Source organism: Microtus pennsylvanicus, chromosome 1 (assembly GCF_037038515.1).
Source record: "Microtus pennsylvanicus isolate mMicPen1 chromosome 1, mMicPen1.hap1, whole genome shotgun sequence".
In the NCBI taxonomy this organism is placed as follows: Eukaryota; Metazoa; Chordata; class Mammalia; order Rodentia; family Cricetidae; genus Microtus; species Microtus pennsylvanicus.
In genome coordinates this window covers 218,162,332-218,184,674 of record NC_134579.1, presented here as the reverse complement: position 1 = coordinate 218,184,674, position 22,343 = coordinate 218,162,332, and the positions used below count along the sequence as shown (strand labels likewise).

General features: G+C 39.1%; 1 protein-coding gene across 18 annotated transcripts in view; it reads right to left on the bottom strand.

The window, feature by feature from the left end:
* Window positions 1-22,343, bottom strand: part of Afdn (afadin, adherens junction formation factor) — a 123,838-nt gene that overhangs the window by 39,931 nt on the left and 61,564 nt on the right. For 12 of the 18 annotated variants that reach the window (XR_012908164.1, XM_075951359.1, XM_075951366.1 and 9 more), the window contains 13 exons: window positions 21,157-21,251; window positions 20,043-20,305; window positions 17,358-17,427; window positions 14,641-14,759; window positions 12,030-12,091; window positions 11,716-11,921; window positions 10,061-10,081; window positions 9,185-9,330; window positions 8,806-8,900; window positions 7,490-7,755; window positions 6,081-6,224; window positions 3,506-3,704; window positions 394-497 (listed from right to left, as the gene is read on the bottom strand). Coding sequence is in view for 17 of the 18 variants with exons in the window: in XM_075951359.1 (XP_075807474.1) it covers window positions 394-497; window positions 3,506-3,704; window positions 6,081-6,224; window positions 7,490-7,755; window positions 8,806-8,900; window positions 9,185-9,330; window positions 10,061-10,081; window positions 11,716-11,921; window positions 12,030-12,091; window positions 14,641-14,759; window positions 17,358-17,427; window positions 20,043-20,305; window positions 21,157-21,251 (1,790 nt within the window). In the remaining variant the exon portion in view is untranslated. The remainder of the gene's footprint in view (window positions 1-393; window positions 498-3,505; window positions 3,705-6,080; window positions 6,225-7,489; window positions 7,756-8,805; window positions 8,901-9,184; window positions 9,331-10,060; window positions 10,082-11,715; window positions 11,922-12,029; window positions 12,092-14,640; window positions 14,760-17,357; window positions 17,428-20,042; window positions 20,306-21,156; window positions 21,252-22,343) is intronic. The other 6 variants (XM_075951327.1, XM_075951336.1, XM_075951257.1 and 3 more) reach the window with 1 other exon arrangement.

Sequence of the window (22,343 nt, the reverse complement as noted above, 5' to 3'; positions counted from 1 at the left end):
TATCTGATACACATTTAAGACAAGTAGAAATCAGTAGAAAAGAATGAAATATTTTTTCCACTGAAAAATATTTTGTAATAAAACTGTTCAAAGTTATTATACTTATATGTTCCAAAAATATGTATGTAGGCTGCCTTAAGTGTTATCATAAATATTCTTTATTGCTACAGAACTATTTATCTTACTACACAAAACTGTACAGACCTGGCTCAGGAAGTAAATGCATGTGTTTTTACAAATCAAAGTTTTAAAATGTTTGAATCAAATTGGTATTAGAAAATCATTTTATAATTTTCCATCATAACATTCTATGTACGCAAAGAATAAATTATATATCTCCGAAGTCATTATGAACATTTCATATTTTACTCCATCCCAACCTCAAATACTTGCCAGTTCTGTGTTCTCACGCATAAGGTGACTTTCATAATCTGCACCTTCAAAATATATCGTCCAAGTACCTGGTGAACGTGTATGAGGAATCAACCTGCAAAATCCTAAAAAGAAATAACTATTATAAGACAGATAAGACATACTTAATCCCACACAATTTTCAACAAGGAAAACAAGACAGATTACTAATTTAAACCATTTTTCTTTTTATGAAAATTGGTGGACTGCTCTGTAAATACAGTCTTACAGAACTATACATCCCACCCGAAAGGAAAACCCTCAATGACATACACATTTGTTTAGCAGAAGAAAGGCATAAGGAACCAGAGAACAACACAGACATGGGCTGCCAACCTGTAACACCAGGCTGGGTTGAATGTCTTACACTACAGACCACTTAACTTGCATACCCTGGGTTGGGCGAGTCCTTTCTCACAACATTTTGTACACATTTCCTCAGCTCGTGTGCATTTAAAGTCTTAAAGAATGGTTCTGTTTTGCTGTTTTCTGAGGCAGGAGCTTTGAACTTACTTTGTAGCCTAGACTAGCCTCAAGCTCATGATCCCCCTGCCTTAGCTGGATCCCCGATACTCCCACCAAAGTATTTCTGATATCCTTATTCAGGATAGAGAACATATTTAAAATATGAAGACCTTTATTCAAAGCCATCTCATCTTAATTTAAATTTTATTTTATAGTCCTCAGTTATTTTTGACAAAATAATATTACATAAGTTTTCCATAATTCTTCTTGTCGTGAACACCCAGTGTTGCTCAAGGTCTCACCATATGCGGACAGCTGCATGTCTGAAGCCTAGCAGTCCAGAGTCTTCCCTGCTTTAGTGTTTTATCAATGGAATATAATTTAGATTGCTGTTATCAGACATGTACTTGTGGAAGAAGGAAGGAGAAATATAAAGAGCATCAGCTAGAATAAAAAATATAATGTAATTTCACTTTAAAAATGTTTCAATGCAGCGCTTTCATTGATATGTAACCAGAATTTGTTTTACTTCCTCATGTTTTAGATAACTATAACGCTATTAAAAATCTGAAATTTCAATAACTGTAAACAATGTTTTAGATTTTCAAATGCCCAGTTTCCACAATGCTCATGGCAATGGGTTTGTCACAGCCTGAGGCACTCATCATACCCCGGAATGGGCTGGGCTGGTGTGGGGTGGGTACTGAGAGTGCACAGTAGTACTTTAATCCGTTTACCAAGAGTAGAGTGTAAAGAATCAAGAAACACTGATGTCAAATACTCAGCCACTTTACACCTTTTAAAGGCATCTGTGTGCTAGGCTGAATGAACTATAAACATCCAACATGTATGAAATAATACATGGTTGTCAAAACCAGAATGAAATACCAACTGGCCTCAGATCACTTATCCAAGAGAGCCTAGGGGAAGATATGAAGGAAACTCTTCGTCAAGTTAAGACCTCACAGTTTCCATGCTGGCAAATACCCATGGTGCACAAGACAAAACCGGCACATTATAAATTATGTCCAGTGCAAAGTCGGAGCAGATGAGTCTTCTAGCTTACTTATTTACAAAACAGTAATTATCACGTTTCTGAGTGTCAGCATGAAGCATGCCTAGGTGAGTATGGACAGGACTGAGGAAGCCCAGCCAAACCAAAGCTACAGTAACTCAGCACTGTGAAGACAATATTCATACCACCACTGGGAAGAGAAGACTTACACATGCTCTGGAAGATAAGATACAACCCTCAGACACAGCTTCATGGGGAAGGCATAATGCTCACACCTCTTTACAACAAACTAGCACCCTAGTCCCTGGCTCTGTACAGTCTTGATGGAAAAGCCTCTGGAAGCATCTCTAGACACGTCTCTCTCATGAGCAGCTCGACAGCCTATCAACAGAAGTAATAGATAAGACTCACTCCTGGGGATAAAGTAGCTATTGACTTGCTCTGCTGAGATGCACACATAGAAACACACCTTTAAGTAGATTTTCAGCAAGCAGTCAAGCTTCTTTACTGTGTTCCCAATGTAGGCTTAAGTTTCTGTTAAAGATGCATGCCTAGAATGTTCACACTATTGCAGCAGGGCTCAATTTCCCTATCTGGATACAGGTCTACCTGTACCATGAATGAGTGTTTTTCGGGCCTAAACACATTCACTCTCCTTCAAATATCACAGTTTTCCTAAATGACCTCAGCTCTGCTTCCCCAACCTTGGACTTTGTGTCTGAGCACAGCAGACATGCTAGGAGAACTAAAGCACAAACTGCTGTGCCAACAACACAGAGTCCATGCAAAGAGGTAGTCTTTCAATGTAATGATTTTTTTTCATCACTATACTTCTGAAGATCTAAAACATATTTTTTGTGGTGAAACAGTCACTGAAATTTAAAAAAACTCACACACTACATTTATCTATGGCCACAGTCCCTTCACTAGGCTTACTATTTGTCATTTAATTGAACCCCTAATCTTTGGGTCTACGTTCCTACTCATCTGTTATTCTCTACATCATAAAAAATGTAGCAGAGTAGATTAAAATTTGTCTTCCCTCAAAGCCCACTTAAAAGAAAAAGTTTTTTCTAAGTGTCATATACCAGCAAAACTGTATATTAAATGTCACAGAGGCAGTCAGGCAAAAACTGGAGACGGCTACACTGTGTCTGCCTGAGGTGGTAGCCCTAGAAGCTGTGACAGGACACTGGACACTCAGAGCCTCCCTCAACAGGCAACCTGTCCAGTGTCACACCTCTTAGTCCACTTTGTGAGGAAGGAACGGAAAGGAAGAAAGGGTGACCAGCCCATGACAGTTTGGATGGCGGGCAGTGAGCTAGGATCTCTCAGAACGCTGGGAGCCTGTGCTGCCAGGACAAAGGTATAATCAAAGGTCCCTTGTTATGGCACCGTGTGGGAAGAGAGCAGGTGCTCAATCAAGGAACACAACACACCCACACGGGTGGTGTCTGGGCATGAGAGATCTTTCATCTCAGTGAAACTCTCTTGAGTCATAGGAACACAGTTTCCTTAGGCACAGTTCCATAGGCCTGTCATTCAGAGAGCCAGTGCAAAGCTACCTCGAACCCAGCTGCGTGCACCAACTGAGGTATGACAAGTGGTATTTACCTCTCTGGCACAGAGGGTCTAAAAATTCTTGTAAACCATTTGGAATGTTTCTGACGACATCACAGGAATATCCATCTTCTGGCAAAAGAAAAGGTAGCTGTAGGTCAGGGTCCTCCTCCAACTGAACATCTCTGCCATCACTGCGGGCAAGCTCATCAGCTGTGTTCTCAGCAACAGCCACAACACTTTCTATGAGATCCTGCAGAAAACAGATACTGACTCATCAAGAGATTCTGACCAACGGGAAGTACTCTGCTGTGTCACAGACATGACCTCGGGGAGAGCACACTCAACCGGATACAGAGTGTTGGCTCCACAAGGTAGTCACACACCCAACACACAATACTTAAAGACAGAACAAGAGGCTGATTAACTCGCAACTACATATGGCTTTAAAACACTGTTTTACCACAAGATATTCTCGCTGGGCAGTGGTGGCGCACAACTTTAATTCCAGCACTCAGGAGGCAGGCAAGTCTCTGAGTTCAAAGCCAGCCTAGTCTACAAAATGAGTTCCAGGACAGGACAGCCAGGGCTACACTACACAGAGAAACCGTCTCAAAACAAAACAACAACCCCCCCCCCAAAAGCAAAAGATGTTCTTCTCTTGTCCAAAGAAGTTGATTTATTTGCACACATTAAGTTGTAAACAATTATTTTTATAGAACATGAAATTCCATACAGAAAACTTTATGAAATAGCTATTAAAAAACAATAACAAAAAATATCTATGATTAGAAGTCTATTAATAGAAGAGCTGCAGAATTGGAAGGTCTATGGATAATTTATATTACCAAATACAGTACTGAAACACACATATACACACACATCTGGGGGTGGAGAATAGTGAAGCTCAAATGTCTTAATTAAAATGAAGATCCCAGCTCATTTCCCCCACAACTTCAGTACCAGGAGCAAAGCAGCCCTGGGCTCTACCACCATCTTCCTTTTCCATATAGGGAACAACTACCCAGGCTTATAATGTCACAGAGTTTTGTCTGTTCTTGAAATTAACTAGCTGGAAGCCACTGCATATATTTTGCATACACATACAGTTTCTTTTGCAACAACTGCATCATAATATTTATGTACATTGTGGAGGCAACCACAATTCCTTCTTCATTGTAGAAACATTCCTCACATCACTGTCACATGGTTTTCTGTACTGTATTGCTAACTGGGTTATTTTCATCTGCTGGCTATTTTGTACCTGCCTTTTATTGTTACAACTCAATAATGAACTTCACTTGTCCATCATAATCTAGACACAGTTGGCTCAGAGGTAGATGGTATGGCTTGGATCTGAAGCATACCTAAAGGTTTATGGATTGGGGGCTTGCTACCCATATGAAAGAAGTGAGGCTTTAGAGAAATGATTAGGTCAAAAGGACTCTTGTCTTTTTTAATGGATTAATAGTTGGCGAGTTCAAAATTTGAATGGATTATCATGAAGTGGTGGAACCAGGAAAAATTAGGTCTAACTGGAAAAAGGTTGTTGGGGGTGGGGTGGGTGTGAGGATTGATCTTTAATGGACCCCTTCCTGTATTTGAATTTTTTTTTAAACTGAAGAGTCCATATATACTTACCCTGTATATGCAAAGAAAGAACAGGTAAAAAAAATGATTCTACCCAAGCCTGGCATGGTAAATATTTAAACGGGGTTACCCATTAAAATCAGCATGGGCAACTTATAGGTAGGTATACCAACCACCAGAAATTGTTACTTGTTCATATAGTCTTCAGGTGGACAAGGAATCCTGTGAGTCCTCCCCCTATTCCACTACACGATGTTAGTGGGCTCAATCCTGTGTCTTAAGGGTCTAGTGTGGGTTACCAGCTCCTCTAATTTTAAGATGGCAACACCATGTTATAACCAAAGGACAGAGCTCCACGAGTTCTGTTTCCTGGCTGCAGGGAGTAAACAGCTCTCGTTCACAGCATCTTCTCTGCAATCATGTCCTCTCTCTTACTATAGTCCATAATCAGGGAACAAGCTGATCACGGACTGAAACTATTTCAACTATTTCTCCCAGGTATTAACTTAAGAGGGTAACATCTGTGGCACAGTCAATAAGGATAGATATAAAGTCCTTATTACAGTATGAGACCAGTATACATAAAACCCCAGGCTCTCTTTTGGGTGAGACTGTTGTTATCAATCAGACACTGACGTATGAAATCTGGAAGACTGCTATGGTAGTGAAGACTTATGCTGTTGCTGATGGCAGGAATGTACATACGGTATATGAAAAGAATCCTTAAAGCTTTAAAAGCAGATCTGGCTCTCCAGAACTTAAGCACAGTGCTTTAAACTTCCTTTCCTCTAGTCCTCCTAAAAATTTCCTAAGAAGCAATGTCCCAAATTAAATAATTTCTTTCTTAAAATGCTTATATAATCTATATTCTTTGCAATGAACAGCTAAGACTTCAGAGTAAAATGATCTCCTATGATAATTTTAGGTAAGCTCACTACTGACACATCACTGAGAAAGCTTTCCTTTTCTTCCCCCTTCATCCTAACCTTCCTGTGCAGACATGCCCACACTACATGGTATCATGGTAATAGTCACTTACCGTAGGGATAACAGGCTCATCAGGTGCACAGTGGTAATTTTGTAATAAGGCTTGAAGTTGCAGAGAATTTAACTTAAAGCATGTGCTGTTTATATTTGGAATGTCATCAGGCACATACTTATCCATGGTAAGCAAAGTAGTAGCCTATTTAAAAGAATAAATATTATAAAGTATGATACTAAAAATATTTTTTCAGTAAGGCTGAGAGAGTAGGTTAGTGGAAGAGCTCATACTCAGCATCATATGTGAGGTCCTGAGTTCAAATTCCCAGTAACACCAAACAGAAAACCCTTTCTAACAGTCGTTAAGCTAATAACTTGTTAATTTGGTTTTGAAATGCAGAATGCTTATAAAGAGGCATTAACATTTAGCAACACATATTAAACTACAAGCATACTTTTGAAGGTTCTTCAAAATAGCCTCTTGGATTTACTTTAGTTTTTATGTTTAACATAATTTGATCCAAGTATAATGGTTACAATGCACTTATAAAGAAAGGTCTCTTTGAAAGTCTGAATATTTATACAGTAAATCAGATGATCAATTATAGGAATAAGAGAATCTTGCTAATACAAATTTTGACAAAAGTTGAGAGCTAACTAGTTCCTCAGGATAATGAATACCTTTAGAGGAGATGAAGGTATAAAAAACAAAAGCTAATATATTAGAAAAGATTCTAAATGTTGTATGTTTTGAGGTTGCACATACTTATTCCCTTAGTTATAAAAAGCAGTTCCTAGACTTTGGAATCTAAAGCTTTCTCTGAGAGCTGTTAAGAAAGCAGAATATGACTTGCTAACTAATTACCATCTATACTTCCACATAAGGCTTTCTAAAGTATATCTTGCTGATCTCAACAAAAACACTTCAATGAAATTGCTATCGTACTGTTTATACACCTTGTTATAGGGTGAATAATGACCCTTGAAATTGTGATGTTGGAGGCCCGAGCATTACAGAAAAGGGACCTTGTTTATATACCATTGGTTACAAAAGGAGGGCCGTGCTACTGGTGCCCCTGTACAAACCGGACACTTGGACAGACATGTACCCAAGAATGCCACATAAAGACGACGGCAAAACTGTCCCACAAATGCCTACGCCGGGCAAGCCAACAGAGGGTGGTAGAACAGATCTGTAACAGTCCCTCAAAAGGTACTCACATGGGTTCCGAGCTCTAGTTTCCAGAAGTGGGAGGTAATAAACGCCTGCTAAGACATTTAGTTTTAGCTGCTTTGTTACAGCAGCCAAGATTTTGCCACATCATTGCCTGACTATACGTGACAAGAAAAAGACTGAGGCTTTACTGAACCCAAGTTCTTGTCTATTATAAAATCTGAAATCCACCACAAATACATTAACAGGGAAGAGGGAGAAGCACAGAGAATGGAGTACAACCGTGTACACACCTGCACAATCCTGCTCAAGTGACAATCAGCTGCCAGCTCTAGTCCCTGCTTCTCTGCCCAGGCTTCAATATGCCCTAGCTGCTGGCGGATAATTGCTCCCCAGTAGTGAGAACACAGGCCTGAATCTGGGTCAGTCACCAATCTGTTGAACAGCCACATATTGATAAAATGGAAGAGCTGGGAGAACAGCTGGATGGTCAAGGCAGCATTGACCCTGCAGCGCCTCAGCAAGGACATGGCTCCGGTGAGTGTATGCAGCACGTCATCTGTTCAGGATACGGAAGAAAAGTCCAGATACCAGATATCACTGCAGACCTTCTGAGTCATACCAACTTTAGACATAGGTAGTTGAAACAATTAACTGATAAGTGTCAAATTCAAACAAAAAGCAGGGATGTAGTCTTAAATACATACAGTTACTAACTAACCACAATTCAAATATGAATTCACCTAGAAGACTTTTTAAGTATTACCAACATAGCAAAACTTATTCATAAATTAACTTAGAAGTTATTACAAAGACTTCCAAATCCATTAAGACATTGAAGAAACCACCCTGGGGCTGGAAAGATGGCTACAGGGTTAGGAACACTTGCTGATCTTCTGGGAGACCCAAGTTCCTTTCCCAGTTGCAGGTACTCTAGGGCTCTAATGCCCTCTTCTGGCCTCCTTGGGTACTGGCACCCACAGCATACACTCATACAAACATATTAACATAAATAAATCTTACAAAACCCCACACCCTTATATATATTTTCAATATATAACAATATATTCAACATTAAGGTAAATTTGAGGGCTGAAGAGGGGGCTCAGAAGTTAAGAGTACTAGCTGCACTTGCAGAAGAGCCAGGTTCAGTTCCCAGACATCTGTAACTCTAGTTCCAGGGAATTCCATGACCTCGTCTGGCCTCTGTGGGCACTAGACACAAACATACACGAGGTCAAAACTCATATACATAAAAAATTTAAAAATTAAAACATAGTCCTTAGCAGAATGGTACAGAAGAAGTTTGCTGGGCCTATAACCAGACAAAGGTCAGTGGCATCAAAAAATAAAGAAAACTAGAAACTGGAGAGGTGGCTCAGTAAATTCCCTCGATTCCCAGCATCCACAGGATGGCTCACAACAGCCTATAATTCAGTCCAGGAAACCTGGCACCCTCTCTGGATTCTGTAGCTCTTATATGGTACAAATAATCAAGCGAAAAACACATATACTTAAAGATTTTTTTAAAAATCTTAAAAACTAAACAAAACAAAAGATACCAAGTTAAATTAAGTTAAATGGTGGAGGAAGGCACACAGATCCTAACCTATTTTTGGTCTTTGCAGACTGTTCTCCTCGGGATCATCCAGAAAGGCTGGCATGTAGTTATTAAGCTCTGACTGAAGACAGTGAACCAAGTACCTGAAAATACATAATTTTAATAACCTTAGCAAGTTTGCACAGATAGTGTTAAGACCTTTTATTGAGACAATCTTTATTCTCTAAGAATATTTTCTACTAAAAATAACAAAAACTACACTCTGGGACACTAGAATGGAGTCCCAGAGTGCCGTGCTCTAAGTCAGCACATTTCCCCAAGCTTCTTGGTAAGCATTTTCAATTAGTTAAATGAAAACCTTTAGTATTAGTTTTGAAAACAGAACAGGAAGCATATAAGTTAACTCTTTCCAGAATGTGTTTCTTACTTAAATGCCATCTGAACCAAGTGTGCCAAAACATCCTGGGCATCTAGTGTGATCCGACTAAGGTCTCGGTCCTGCTTGATGAAGTTGAGAAGTTCAGATGCATTTGCCATCCAGAAAGCAAGTGCCCCGGCAATGTTCTTTTGTTTCTGTGGACAGAAAACATTTCCATTAACAATGTCAAACATTAGAAAAATTAGAAATAAATAGGAATGCTCCTGAAAAGCTCAAGATAGACCAGTACCTTCCCATCTTCACCAGGTATTTACCACAGATACCAGATACTTGCAAAGAAATTTAGGTCATGCAGAGCAATGGAAGTAAATGACCACTGCAGCATCTCGGGATGCATGGACACTGACATACTGGTCTAATTAGACGTAATTTGCAGAATCAGTCAAGAATGGAGATATCATGTATTACCAAATCAAATTGAAGATTATGCATTATCTGGTAATCTGTGTATCATACACACATGTATCCATGGTTACCCACAGCCACCCTGATACTTGTAGTCACTGGCTTGGACACCATGCAACTCAGTATCAAGTACTGATCTATCACGTCCTCTCCCGACCACATTTGCAGGCCAGGCAACCTTAGATGAGATCCAAAGAATAGGAACCAAGGATAAATAATAGAGAAGAAACAGAACTTTTGTCATTTCATATCCACACTGAAGTGCATTAAGCAGAAATTATGAAATGCTGATAAAGTTGCACAGTCAAAAAGGATTTTAGTACTGCATGTTTCAGTTGCTGAATGAGGGTTATGAACTGCTCAGTCCAGGTTTTGTAGGATCATATTTGTAATGGAAGCAGCATGAGAAACTCAGCTAAGCCAACACAGCTAGGATCAGCTCCCAGCAGCATTTCCTACCTGATCAACCTGGTCTACTTCCTGGAGAAAAACAGACGAGGGGAAATCAAGCAGAACGAGAGAAAGAAACTTGTAAACAATCATGATAGTTTAAAAAAATTAAAACACTAACATGAAGGTACGACATGAGGTACGACACTTAGTTATTCCCAAGTTATTTGACATAAAGGGTTGGTTTCATGTTCTTAACATTTGTACAACTGAATTTTATAGATGATAAAGATGATGTCATAATAAAACACAAATGAACATACTGATTTATTTGGAAGACATGCAAAGGAAGGACTTCCAAACGCTTTTTAAAATGATACTGTGGACTTACTACTTAAAGGTAAAGGAGCCCATTCCCCTGAATTAATTATGAGAATGAGAATGAAAAGACCAGGAAAAACAGTCAAAATAAAAGCAGAAAATCTTACGAGTACACAGAGAATTCATATTACAGCTATACTAAAGGGAATAAATTCTAAAAATAGAATTTAAATTACTTCTTCAAATTACTTGCTGTCGTAATGTTTCCACCAACAGAGTGTTTTTCAATGAACCTATTCTGATGTTTGAAAGCCTTTCCTAGACAGCAAAGTCCTCACTAGCAGACAACAGCAAGGACAAGGTCTCAAAAGGAGGTTTGGTGGTTGAAGTACCACAGTCCACACATGGCAAGAGACAGACAATGACTATGAATGATAACTTAAAAGGACATTTGTTTGTTTATATATAAAGTGATGATACCAGAATAACAAAATATCCAGATAAAGTGACTTCCTTTTTATCTATTCCTTAGCTTGGACAAGTCCATCAAACTCCTACTGTTGCTAGCCACTCATATGTAAAAGAAACATTTGTGGAAAACTGTTGGCTTTTTAATAAAAACAACTCTGAGAGTATTAAAAGACCATCTCAGTTTCCCACAAATTATACTGCCAGGATTTTTTTTTTTAAATCATCGAACCATTTAACCAAAGTATTTAACATTGCATTATTACTTTCTTAGCTGAGTAAAGGCACTGGTTAAGTTTGAAAAAGTTTCAAGTCTATAAACTTACTTATAATAACATTTACAATTAAATCCCCAAACCACCTAAATATAAAAAAACGGCTGTGCCAATTTTATCCACTATGGATTGTGAGTAGCAGGGCTGTGAAAGAAGTCCGTCCCCAGGGAAGTTCACCCTCAAACCCGGCAGCCCTACATCTAGAGGTCACAACTACACACTCCCAACACTACAGCAAGCTCGTCAGAGAGAAGCAAGTGCCTGAAACAGACACCATCGCCTGTGGAAGGGAGGACAGCTACCCTCTTGGCACTGGAGACATTCTCAAGGTAGAGCTGCACACATACACTGTGTGGATTCACTTCAGTAATTTAGAGAAAACTCAAAGAAAACTGACCATCACCTCAGCACTTTCTCAGAGACTAATTTTAAGATGATTGTGCTGCAACATATAATTTATCTTCATTTATTCTAAAATTTCCAGAAAAGTTTTAAGAAGTTTTTATTTACTTTTGACTTTAAAAGCTATGCACTTTATTTTATTTTATTAAAAAGACTCCTAGGCTATCGAGGCAAACTTGCATTCAGAACTTTAGAAATATCACAGAAACTAACAAGACGGCTACCATTTCCCAGCAGGCTTGCTGGGCGCACACTCACCTGGATGACCCCTTCCATCATGCTCACCATCTTGTTGACAACAGCGATGGCCTTGTGTGTGCGCTCTGCAGGGCTGACGTCGGGCCTGTGCTGGCTGGACAATACATACCGGCATGCCATGTACAGCACATATGTTGGCGACAACTTAAAGTGAACTGTAGAGCTATTGGTATAGTTTATAATGGCAGACAAAAAAGAATCTTCCGCTGTAAGAAGATTTTAGGAAAGAAGAAAAATGAACAGAAGTCTGAATGTCATCTGGAGAAAGTGGAACAAGAACTCATTCACTAGTAGCAGGATCTAAAAGGACTCACAGCTTTCCCTGAATTCAATGCTGGCAGGCAGGATCAGCTCAGGCCCAACCGCATCCTGGGTTCTAAAAGAAAAACTGACATCACTTGAATTGCCTTAAAGTAAGGTCAACCACTTGTTTCCACGTGGAGTTCTGAAGTGCTACCCCATAGGCAGCAGCTAGAGAGCCCCTTCGGTTCCCCCAGTCACACATTCAGAAGACTGGACAGAAGGCAGGTAAGACCCACGTGTCTGGATTATTAATGAGCACTGCATGTTGAAGACAAGGATCTAAGCCACCCAGCTCAGGTAACAGTGAGAAGATACAGGTTTCTAGTGTTTGCAGACCAGCTAACTGAAATATTCTCTTCCATTGGAAACAGCTCCCTTCTCCGCATCCTCTCACAGCATGGAAAGATGAACAAAAATAAAAGAATACCAAGGGACTGGAGAAATTACTTAAAAGTTTAAAAAAAAATGCTGAGAATCAAGTTTGAATCCCAGCACCTTGTAACACACATATATATGTACATGCACGCACACACTCTAAAGAAAAACAGAACACAATGTAAGTTAACACAAACTATTATCATTTTAAAATTCTTTCCATTAAATTACATTATTTAATGTTTATTCCAGTCTGTAATTTAACAATTTGAGTTTACCTTAAGAATTTGGGAAAATAATCATTTAAAAGCATGATTATTTCAATATAGATCTTATACTAAAAGTGTACTTTTTTTGTTTTGTTTTTTTTAGACATGGTCTCACCATAAAGCCCTGGCCGGCATGGAATCACTATGTAGATCAGGCTGGCCTCAAACTCATAAACTCACATAGACCTGCTTGCCTCCACAATTAACAATGTATAACCACCTTGCCTTGCAGGCAGTTTCAAATTTTTAAAAGAATTAGTTTGCATAAACTATATGTTATTCATTTCATTGTTTTAATAAATTTATTAAAGGGTTTATATTAGCTGGAAAAGGGAAAAAATGTTGGTGATTATTTTTAAAAAAAGTCACTCCCATCACTCAAAAGGATGTTTGCACTTGCTTAAAATTCTAATTTTAAACCTATTTGTTAAAATGACTAAGACTTTACACTATGCCAGTTAAGCACTACTAATTTCAGCATTATCAATGTGAAAAGTGAATAAGGAATTAGAAGAAAGCTTTTCTGTTTCCATCCTGTCTTAATATCAACAAACAACATCCCTAGAGTAAATAATAAAACTTTTAGTACTAGCCTTGCCTTGCATGAAATTATCAAAATGTTTTTATTAGAAATAATCTTAATTAGCCTTCACATGGCTATTTTGTTATAACAGAACATATTTACTTATTTACATGGTTTGTCTCTCCTTCCCACCTAAGTGAATAGTCACATTTCTCCATCACATATAGCCACATGACTGTGGTCATTATAATACCAACTCATGCCAAATGTGGTAGCACACCTTGAATCCCAACCCTTGGGAGGTAGAGACAGATATGTCTGACACACATACTGAGATCCAAGGCCACCGAGGACTATAACACCAGGACAAGCAAATCAAGAAGAGAACCAACACTGATTCAACCCTTCACCATGGCAGACACCATAATCTATTACTCTATACCACCTAAAACAAGTGTAAACACAGAGAGAAAACTACCTTTTATGACACCTAATAATCACACTGCCCCTCCCAAAAAATCTTACATGAATAGTCAAAAACCCCAGAAGAAAAGTATTATATTTGCTGATAAGCACATATTTCATTATTGGACCGAATTTATTAATAATCCTGTGATACACAGAGCCCATTGCTGGAGGATGGCAAAGTAACAAGGCTTTTTATGGCCTACGACTGAACTGACCGTTGACTCTAACTGTAGGGAACTCTGCTTCTGCTAACCATCTGTCTGGATCTCTGACAAGAACAGAAAGAACACCTTCTTCAAAACCCTGTAACAGGTCAATAGTATTCTCAGCTCCCTGCCAGCAACATACAGAGTTCATACCATGTTTCCTTCTCCCCATCTGTGGCTTCTATGGCTCTAAGTCCTATGGTGTCACGTAACAGTGATCACGTGGGACACAGTCTGCTACATACTTAAGAGAATCCTGATTTATGAAGAAGGTAACATATTAAAAAGCATAAAAGAAAATAGAAAGCAGAGAAGCTCCATGCTATGAAAAATGAGGCAACAATGTAAAGGAAAGTAACTCACTGCCTCAGCAGGGAGACAGACCACATGAGAGTCTGGGACACAGAAATGTCTCTCCAAAATTATTTTTGTCTTTATATATTTTTAATTTCTTCTAGAGATGGATACAATAATTTTCTTTATAAAAATGATCACATACTAAAATGTTACGAAAACTCCTTTCTCTATATGCTATAGAGCAGCCAATTTAAAAGAGAAAGTGAAACTCAATGTACCTGTATCAGCAAGGCTACTCTGTGGAAAGGAAGAAATGCAATTACTAAACAGTCATTTTATTCTTCTTCAATTCAGTAATATAAAAATACTCATAAAAGCCTAGCAAACTTTCTAAAGCGGCTGGCTAAATCTAGAAATCCGGCAATCTTTACCCCAAAAGCCTTCTAGGGGTGCTCACTTCTCTCACACAGTCACAGTGAGTTACCTGCTTTCTCTTCGGCGATAATCCTGCTCCTGGTCCAGTCGGATCATTGGTTTCACCATCCCTCGCTCAGCGGTGCTGGAGGCAGAGGACATCCTGTCACTGTCCAGTCTAGTCGTGCTCTGTTCCAAAGGAAGCCACAGGGTTTTAGAATACCTCACACACCAGCCAGGCAAGCTTCACACTTGGCGCTGCAGGCAGAAATCAGATGTGGCGCTGCTATGCAGGGAAAGTGAGGACACAGAACAGATAGTTCAGAAACACGTAGGACACTGGGCCAAAGGCTCACAGCAGTGAATAAAAGAACATGAAAAACAACCTTTTTTTTTCCCAAATAGCAAGGAATAGACTTTAGCAACAAAATACAAAGACAAAATGATTTTGAAAGAAAAGTCATTTTACTTCCCCAAGTTACATTCACAAAAATAAAACTGGCCAGCAGATGGCACTATTTTTAGGCTTTAAAACTTAAAAAAAAAAAAAACCAAAAACTTATAAATGACCAGTAATGGCAATGGAAAAATAAATTAGGATATGTTTATATGCTTGTATACTAAAGAATTATTTTTAAGTGACTTAAGAAAAAAACGCTCACAATTAACAGTACAGAAAGGTATGCAGACAGACAAAAGTCTAATAGTTCAGTTGAAACACATAAGTGAACACAAAAAAACCGGCACACTTGCCTCCCTATGACCTAAGTACTCTGGAAAGGGTCTGCAATGTTAGCAAGAGTCACCTATATACTCTGGGCAATGGACTTTCATTTTCCCTCTATGTTGAATATACATTCTTACAAGAGAATGTCTGCTTGGCCTCTCAAGTATTTATTCACTTGTGTGTGCCAAGGTTCTGTTGCTGAATGGCACTAATCAAAGCATTAGAGGTACAACAATAATTCATGAAGCAGGATCCCTGTGTCCAGAGTTCACAGGTCACATAATCAGTTAGCAAGCAGAGATACCAGGTAGTAAAAATAGTTACACAAAAGTCTTACATGTAGTAGTATGACTGGACGCTGCTCAAGAATGACCTCATCAGGAGGATGGGCTAAGACAAGAAAGGACCATGTAAAAACAAAGAATAAGAGACTCAGATGAGAGAAGAGGGCACACATAAGAACAGAGTATGAAGGGGGAGGGGAAGATACTTCTCATAATACCCATGGAAGGAGAGAAATCACAGTATCAGGAGTTGTAAAGACAGGGTGAAGGCTGTGTGGGTTGGAAAGGTACCAGACTGACAGCAGGGCTCCAACAGAACCAAATGCATGTCTCTAAAATTCAAGAGCAATGACAGCCAGCAAGGACTGGCCAGTAATACTGAGAGGAACTGCTGCTCACAAAACTGCACTGTCCTTTACGTGAGTACTGAGCACTAATAAGTAAGTTACACAGAGGCATGTGGATGCATCACAGCCAGAGAAACAGGATATGACAGCCCTCATACAGGAGTTGTGCAAAGGAAAGAAAGCAAAGGCAACTTGAGACAGACTTCAGCTGCGCAAAGCCATGGTTGGTGATATAACTTACTAAAATGAAAAAAGATGAGAAATAAGTTTAAGAAAAAACAAAAGATATGCTTAATAAGCTATGTTAAATTTGAAATACCTATCAGATACATAATAGAAAGCCAACCAACCAATCTCTGAAGATTTCAGTTTGGGGAGACTAGGGTCAAGGGCACACTTAGGGGAAAGTGACCATCAAATGGTATAATCTTAGGCAACATGGCAAGGTCACCAAGGGAACATGATACATAGAAGAGGCAGGGCCCTGGATCTGACAGCTTAGTTAACTATCAGAAGCTAATAACAGAGAAAGAACCACCAAGCCATGACCCAGGAATAAAGACACAGCAACCCTGGAAGCAGAAGAGTACGTATCAAAGAGTGGTTATAAGTAGACACTATTTTAACAAGAACACAGAAAACACAGCAGAAGGCAGGAGCCTGGTATAAGCAACAAACCTTAGAATATATGAACAGTCACCTCAGGCGATTCTTTCAAGAAATTATGCAAAGAACTGTGTAGTAGCACAATGGGGACAGAGACTGGAGGAAATCAGCAAACTGAATTAGTAGAACCTATGTCATATTTTGATATGTATGACAATGTTCCCAGCTTAGTTGAATCATGGTCTCCAATATACCACATCTCAAGAAGACCTCTTCCCCTTTAATCTGGCTCTGACTTGCTTCAACCAATAAAAGTCAGAAAAAATGACTGGAGTCACATGAGGGACCAGTAGCAAGACCAGTAAACCAGCTGCCCTAGTAAACTCAAACCAGTTCGTACAATTATCAATAAATGAAAAGGCTGCTGTTTCAACTCACCAAGTTTTACAGTGACTTTAATCCAGGAATAGATCACCAAGAGGAAGAGAGAAATAACTTGTATATGCAGGAATGAAGAGCGACTTACATCCAGTATCGTATCAAGGGTAGTAAAGGAAGGAGCAAGGGCACATTATCCTCGGAGGTTAGTTACACATGGCAGCAGCACAGGCACCACACTTACCCCACTGGAAAGAGAAGGCACTGTATTCTGACATCAGGAAAAGGGGACAGCTAGCTACCTTTCATTTATGTACCACTGAGTGAGCAGATACAGCAGAGAAGCTACTGTGAAGTCAAGTCTTTACAAAGGAGCTTCTGTTCTTGGGTGTCCTATAACATCCAACCCTCAAGAAGATCAGGTCACGAATCCATAATCACCTACCCTGCTTGCTGGCAATGCTGTCCCACTGTGAATATCTCCTCCCAAATCAAAGGTTGTCTCCTGAACAGCTCTATTGAATGAAAAAAAAATATATAAAAATTAAATTTCAACCAACAAGGTAGTACTCTTAACACAGCAAGAGAGATAAGTATTCCAATGTTCAAAGACCATTAATAAACTTATTTTGGAATATAGACTTTAAAACAAAGTGACAGTAAATATGCGATCTTTCCTTATTAGGAAGTATACCAAACACTCCCAGAGTAAGTACTGTTTTTAAAACCACATGTTCATAACAAAAAACTGGGGCTGGAGAGATAGCTCTATGGTTAAGAGTACTTGCTGCTCTTTGCAGAGAGTCTGAGATCAATTACCAGCAACCAAATAGCTCACAACCATCTGCAACTCCAATTTTAGGGGATCTAACACTCTCTTCTGGCTTCTCCGGGCACCAGGTACAGACATACATGGAGGCAAAACACTTATACACATCAAGAAAATAATAAAAACCTTAAAATAATACAAAAAAAATCGTATTTTCAATAGGAACCAAGCTGAGGCAAGAAAAACTATATATACAGTTTTTCTTAAACTATATATATATATATATATATATATATACACACACATATATATTTCTTAAACTAAATATATATAATGTTTTTTTCAAGATAGGGTTTCTCTATAGTTTTGGAGACTGTCCTGGAACTATCTCTTTATATATAAAAAGTAGTAAATACAATACACCGGTCCCAATCTAAGAGGAAAAGGAGACTAAAGGTGTCTGTAGGTCAATAAGAATAAGGCAGTGGCTACTTATGGATTGTCCTAACATCTGAGAACTACATGGTTTAATTTCAAAGCTTGATTAATAGACTAAAACAAGCAAGCAAAGCTGAAATTCAAACAACCTTTCTATTAGAAATTCCTCTATATAATTCTCTAAGAAAATAAAATATCTTGCAACATAAAGCAATACCATGCTCTGAATAGTAACTTCTAAGAAGTTTTTTACTAAAGGCCAAAATAATCATTAGCTTTCTGCATGTAACTGTCTTCAAGTCATCAGTTTGGGTATTTCAGAGATGTGTGATGATACACTGGTTTGTGAATTATTTATATACTATAGTCTTGATGCACCAAGCACTTGCATGTCATTATTGTATTCTGAGTAGTGAGGAAGGTATGATTCTTACAGCTAAAGATCATAATATGATGGTGTCTAAATCAGTACAAAGTCACCTTGGACTTGTGCTACATTCCTGCACACATGTATTATGTATACCCAAGTACATAAATTAAAAACAAAACAACAACAAAAACCCTGCAACTCAAGGTGAGAAACTAGAAACCCTTCATACACACCACATGAAACTTCAAGAATCTTTTTACCTAAACGAGCACATGCCAATATGTGCTCACACTGGAGAAAAAAAAATGTTAACTCTGAGCCATAGCATCTGGTCCAAAGTGTCAGATCTGTGACAGTGACCAATGGAGGTTAAGTGGGCGGGTCTCCTGAGTTTGAGGCCAGTTCCAGGCCAGTGAGGGTTACATGAAAAACAAAGGGACAGTAGTGGAGCCCACCAACCACCAGTTCATAGGGTGATTTGTGTTTATATTCTTATGTTTACACTGTTGTAGGCTTAGAAGTAAATGATGTAAGATATGGTGGCTACTTCTCTATGATCAATACTTTGTTAACCTATAAAATGGGTAACAAAGCAGCTTAACAGTATATGTTTCCAAACTTATAACCAAAAGAAAAGTTACTCTTCACCAAAATAATAATAATAATAAAAGGTTTAACATACTACATTGCAAGACCTCATGAAAACACTAGGTGGGGCTAAAATGTTCTGAATTTTTTTTTTTTTTTTTGATTTTTCGAGACAGGGTTTCTCCGTAGCTTTTGGTTCCTGTAGCTCTTGTAGACCAGGCTGGCCTCGAACTCACAGAGATCCGCCTGCCTCTGCCTCCTGAGTGCTGGGATTAAAGGCGTGCGCCACCACCGCCTGGCTGTTCTGAATTCTTAAACAGATCCCCCTTGTGTTACTAGGGCTGTTTTAAATACGACTGGTTACATATGGTGATGACCCAAAGAACAGATCAGCTTTAAAAGTAAGAATCTTTAAAACCAGTCAAAACTTCCAATTTCAAGATTAAGTCCAAATCCAATCCAAATTTTCAATAAACTCCCAATCCATAAAGTTAAGCTTCATTTTTATTTTACATGGATATTTTGCCTGCATGTATGTATGTACAACATGTGTTTGTAGTATCTCCATCAGAAGCCCCGAGCTGGCATCATAGACAGTGCCTGACTCAGTGCTGGGAACCACACTAAGGCCTCTGCCAGAACAGCACCTGCTCTTGAGCACTGAGCCACACATTCCACACCCTCCAGTTTGACCTTTAAAAAGTGGAAATATAAGAGTGGGGAAATGGGAGTGAGTAAGGTGCCTGACAACCTGAATTAGACCACAGGACCCACAGGTAGGAGAAGTACATGTCTGTGAGATATCCTCTCACGCCAGAAAAAGCAGGCACACACAAATGCACTCATACATGCACAGAGAAAATAAAAAATATAATAAAAACTGAAAATAAAGATATTTGCATATAGCTAAAATTACTTTATAGCCAAAACACTCTAAAATCCTTAAGCTGAGCTATCACATTCACCCAGGTTTATGTCTTGGGCCCTTGACCATCAGGCCTCCATCCACAGATCTCTTCGAAAGAACGTGGTCCTGGATGGGGTCCACAAACTTAAACACGTGTGAGGTGCCAAACTGCACTTTCATGCCACTCTGCAGCATGGTAGTCTCTGAGATGCGCTGGCCATCCACGTAGGTCTCTGCATCCATACTTCTGGGAGTCACCGTGACCACTCCATCCATGTTCGTGAGATCACAGTGATGGGGCTGAATCCCTGGGCCAAACAACTGAAAAGAGAAGGAAAAGACAGTTCCATCATCAAGTACACAGTGTTTAAAAAATTCAAGTTCAGCCATGATAAACACAGTCTAACAAGCACTGGACTTTTGTTTTCTTAAGAGGCTTTCTTTCTTAATAGTGTAAAATTATGCCAAAATACCTGGGCATTTTTAACATTTAAGAACTTGTTTTCAAGCATACTGTAACTCTGCTTTATTAATCATATGACCGGAGCCCAGGAATTAGTTCAGTAGCATGGTCCTTGGCAATCTGCATGAGGCGTCAAGTTCCAACCCCAGGACGACTCTGCCCCTAACACACAAACAAAGCATCTCATCTTAAACATTAACTAGGTAATAGATGAATTTATATAGAAAATTATCACTTAAAAAAATCTTATTTACATTTTACTACTGTGTTAAGAACTAATGAATCACATGAATCAGAACTAAAAACACAACCAATTTACTCCTATACAAGTAAAGAACAAAGGTGATTTGGCCAAGCCCAATGTCAAATTCTGACACTCCTTTTTTAAGTTCTTAAGATGCTCAGATAGTGATGACTGAGAGCTGGGCACAGTACTCCTAAAACAGACCTATCAACTGTTATCAGCACCTCTGCTTTCTAAACAGAAGTGAACAGTCAGACTGGAATGTCAACATCAGCACGTTTCTGTAGGTGCATTCTTAATGCAAACACATGAAAAGTGACTCACAGAAGACTGAATGACTTATGGGTAAACACAAGGTCTATTCTTTTCTTCATTCATATGTGGCTGGTTTCTTCACATGTGCTTATTAATAACTGATAGGAGGAATAACAGTAAAAGGCTTAGGCAGCAAATATTATCAAGTACCTGGATAGAATTGTCATCAAACTTCTCTGTCCCAACTTCAGTCACACTTAATTGAAGGCGGTATAACTTTGGCTTGTCTCTGGAGTCAGAGCCATCTGTGAGAAGAGGAGGTACAGAGCTCTATTTTTAAAGTCTAATGATCTTACATTTGAAACAAACAAGTTACTTTACTAAGGATAGTATAGTTTTACTTCTCAGGACTTCTTTCCAAAGAGTCTCCAGCTAACATTATAAACCTTAATACACTAGACAGACACCAGTCAGCTTCTGTTCATATAAAATGTTATATGAACATTATATGTCATTAATTCCAACACTTTCTGATTATACCTTTTCCCCCAGCACACGATCCTTGATCTTCCTTAGTGATTCCGAGGATGGAATTGTATTGAGAAGACAGATTAAGATGACATAAGCCATTATTTCAATCTAGAACCTTTGTAGAGCAGAAGTACCATGCACCCTTAAGTTCACAGCACAATACAGTGGTGGGCACAGCAATGCTCTAACTGTGCGACCCTCCTGAGCCACAGTCTGAATCTCCAGTGTCCAGTGTGCACCACAGTAAAAAATGCTACTGAAATGCTTACTCCCTTTGGGAGAACTGGGGTCAAAGACAGAAAGGAAAGATTTGTTTGCTTTGTTTTTTAATTTGTTCTTAGAGAATTTCATGTATGTTTTGATCATATTCACACCACATCCCAACTCCTCCAGATTACCCCTGCATTTGTACCCATCCAAATCCGTGTCCTTTAAAGAAAACATGGAGCCCAACTGCCATAGCCTCCCTTCCTGTGCCGGGGAGGGTGGAGGAAAGGAAAGCCGCACTGCCAGTCCAGCCCACGCCCTCTCGCCCACTGTACCCCATCTGTAGAAAGGGTGTTCACTGAAGCCGTTTTCAGAGTTAGCACATGACAAGTGTACCTCACAGAACACAAGAACTAATATACAATCCAAGACTTCTACCACAGCCACCACATTCAGTATAGGCTGCAAACACACGGAGCAAGGTTTCCTTAAGAAAGCGAATGCAAGCCTGCACAGTTTGTTTTGTGACTGCCCAAGTAACTTTCCGTCATTTACTCAAATCTTAAGCCATGGAATCAGATGTTAGCTGTGAGAGGTTCAAAAGCTTGGAGGACTCTAGTATGTACACAGACTATTAAATCTTAAAGTCTCTCAGCTGT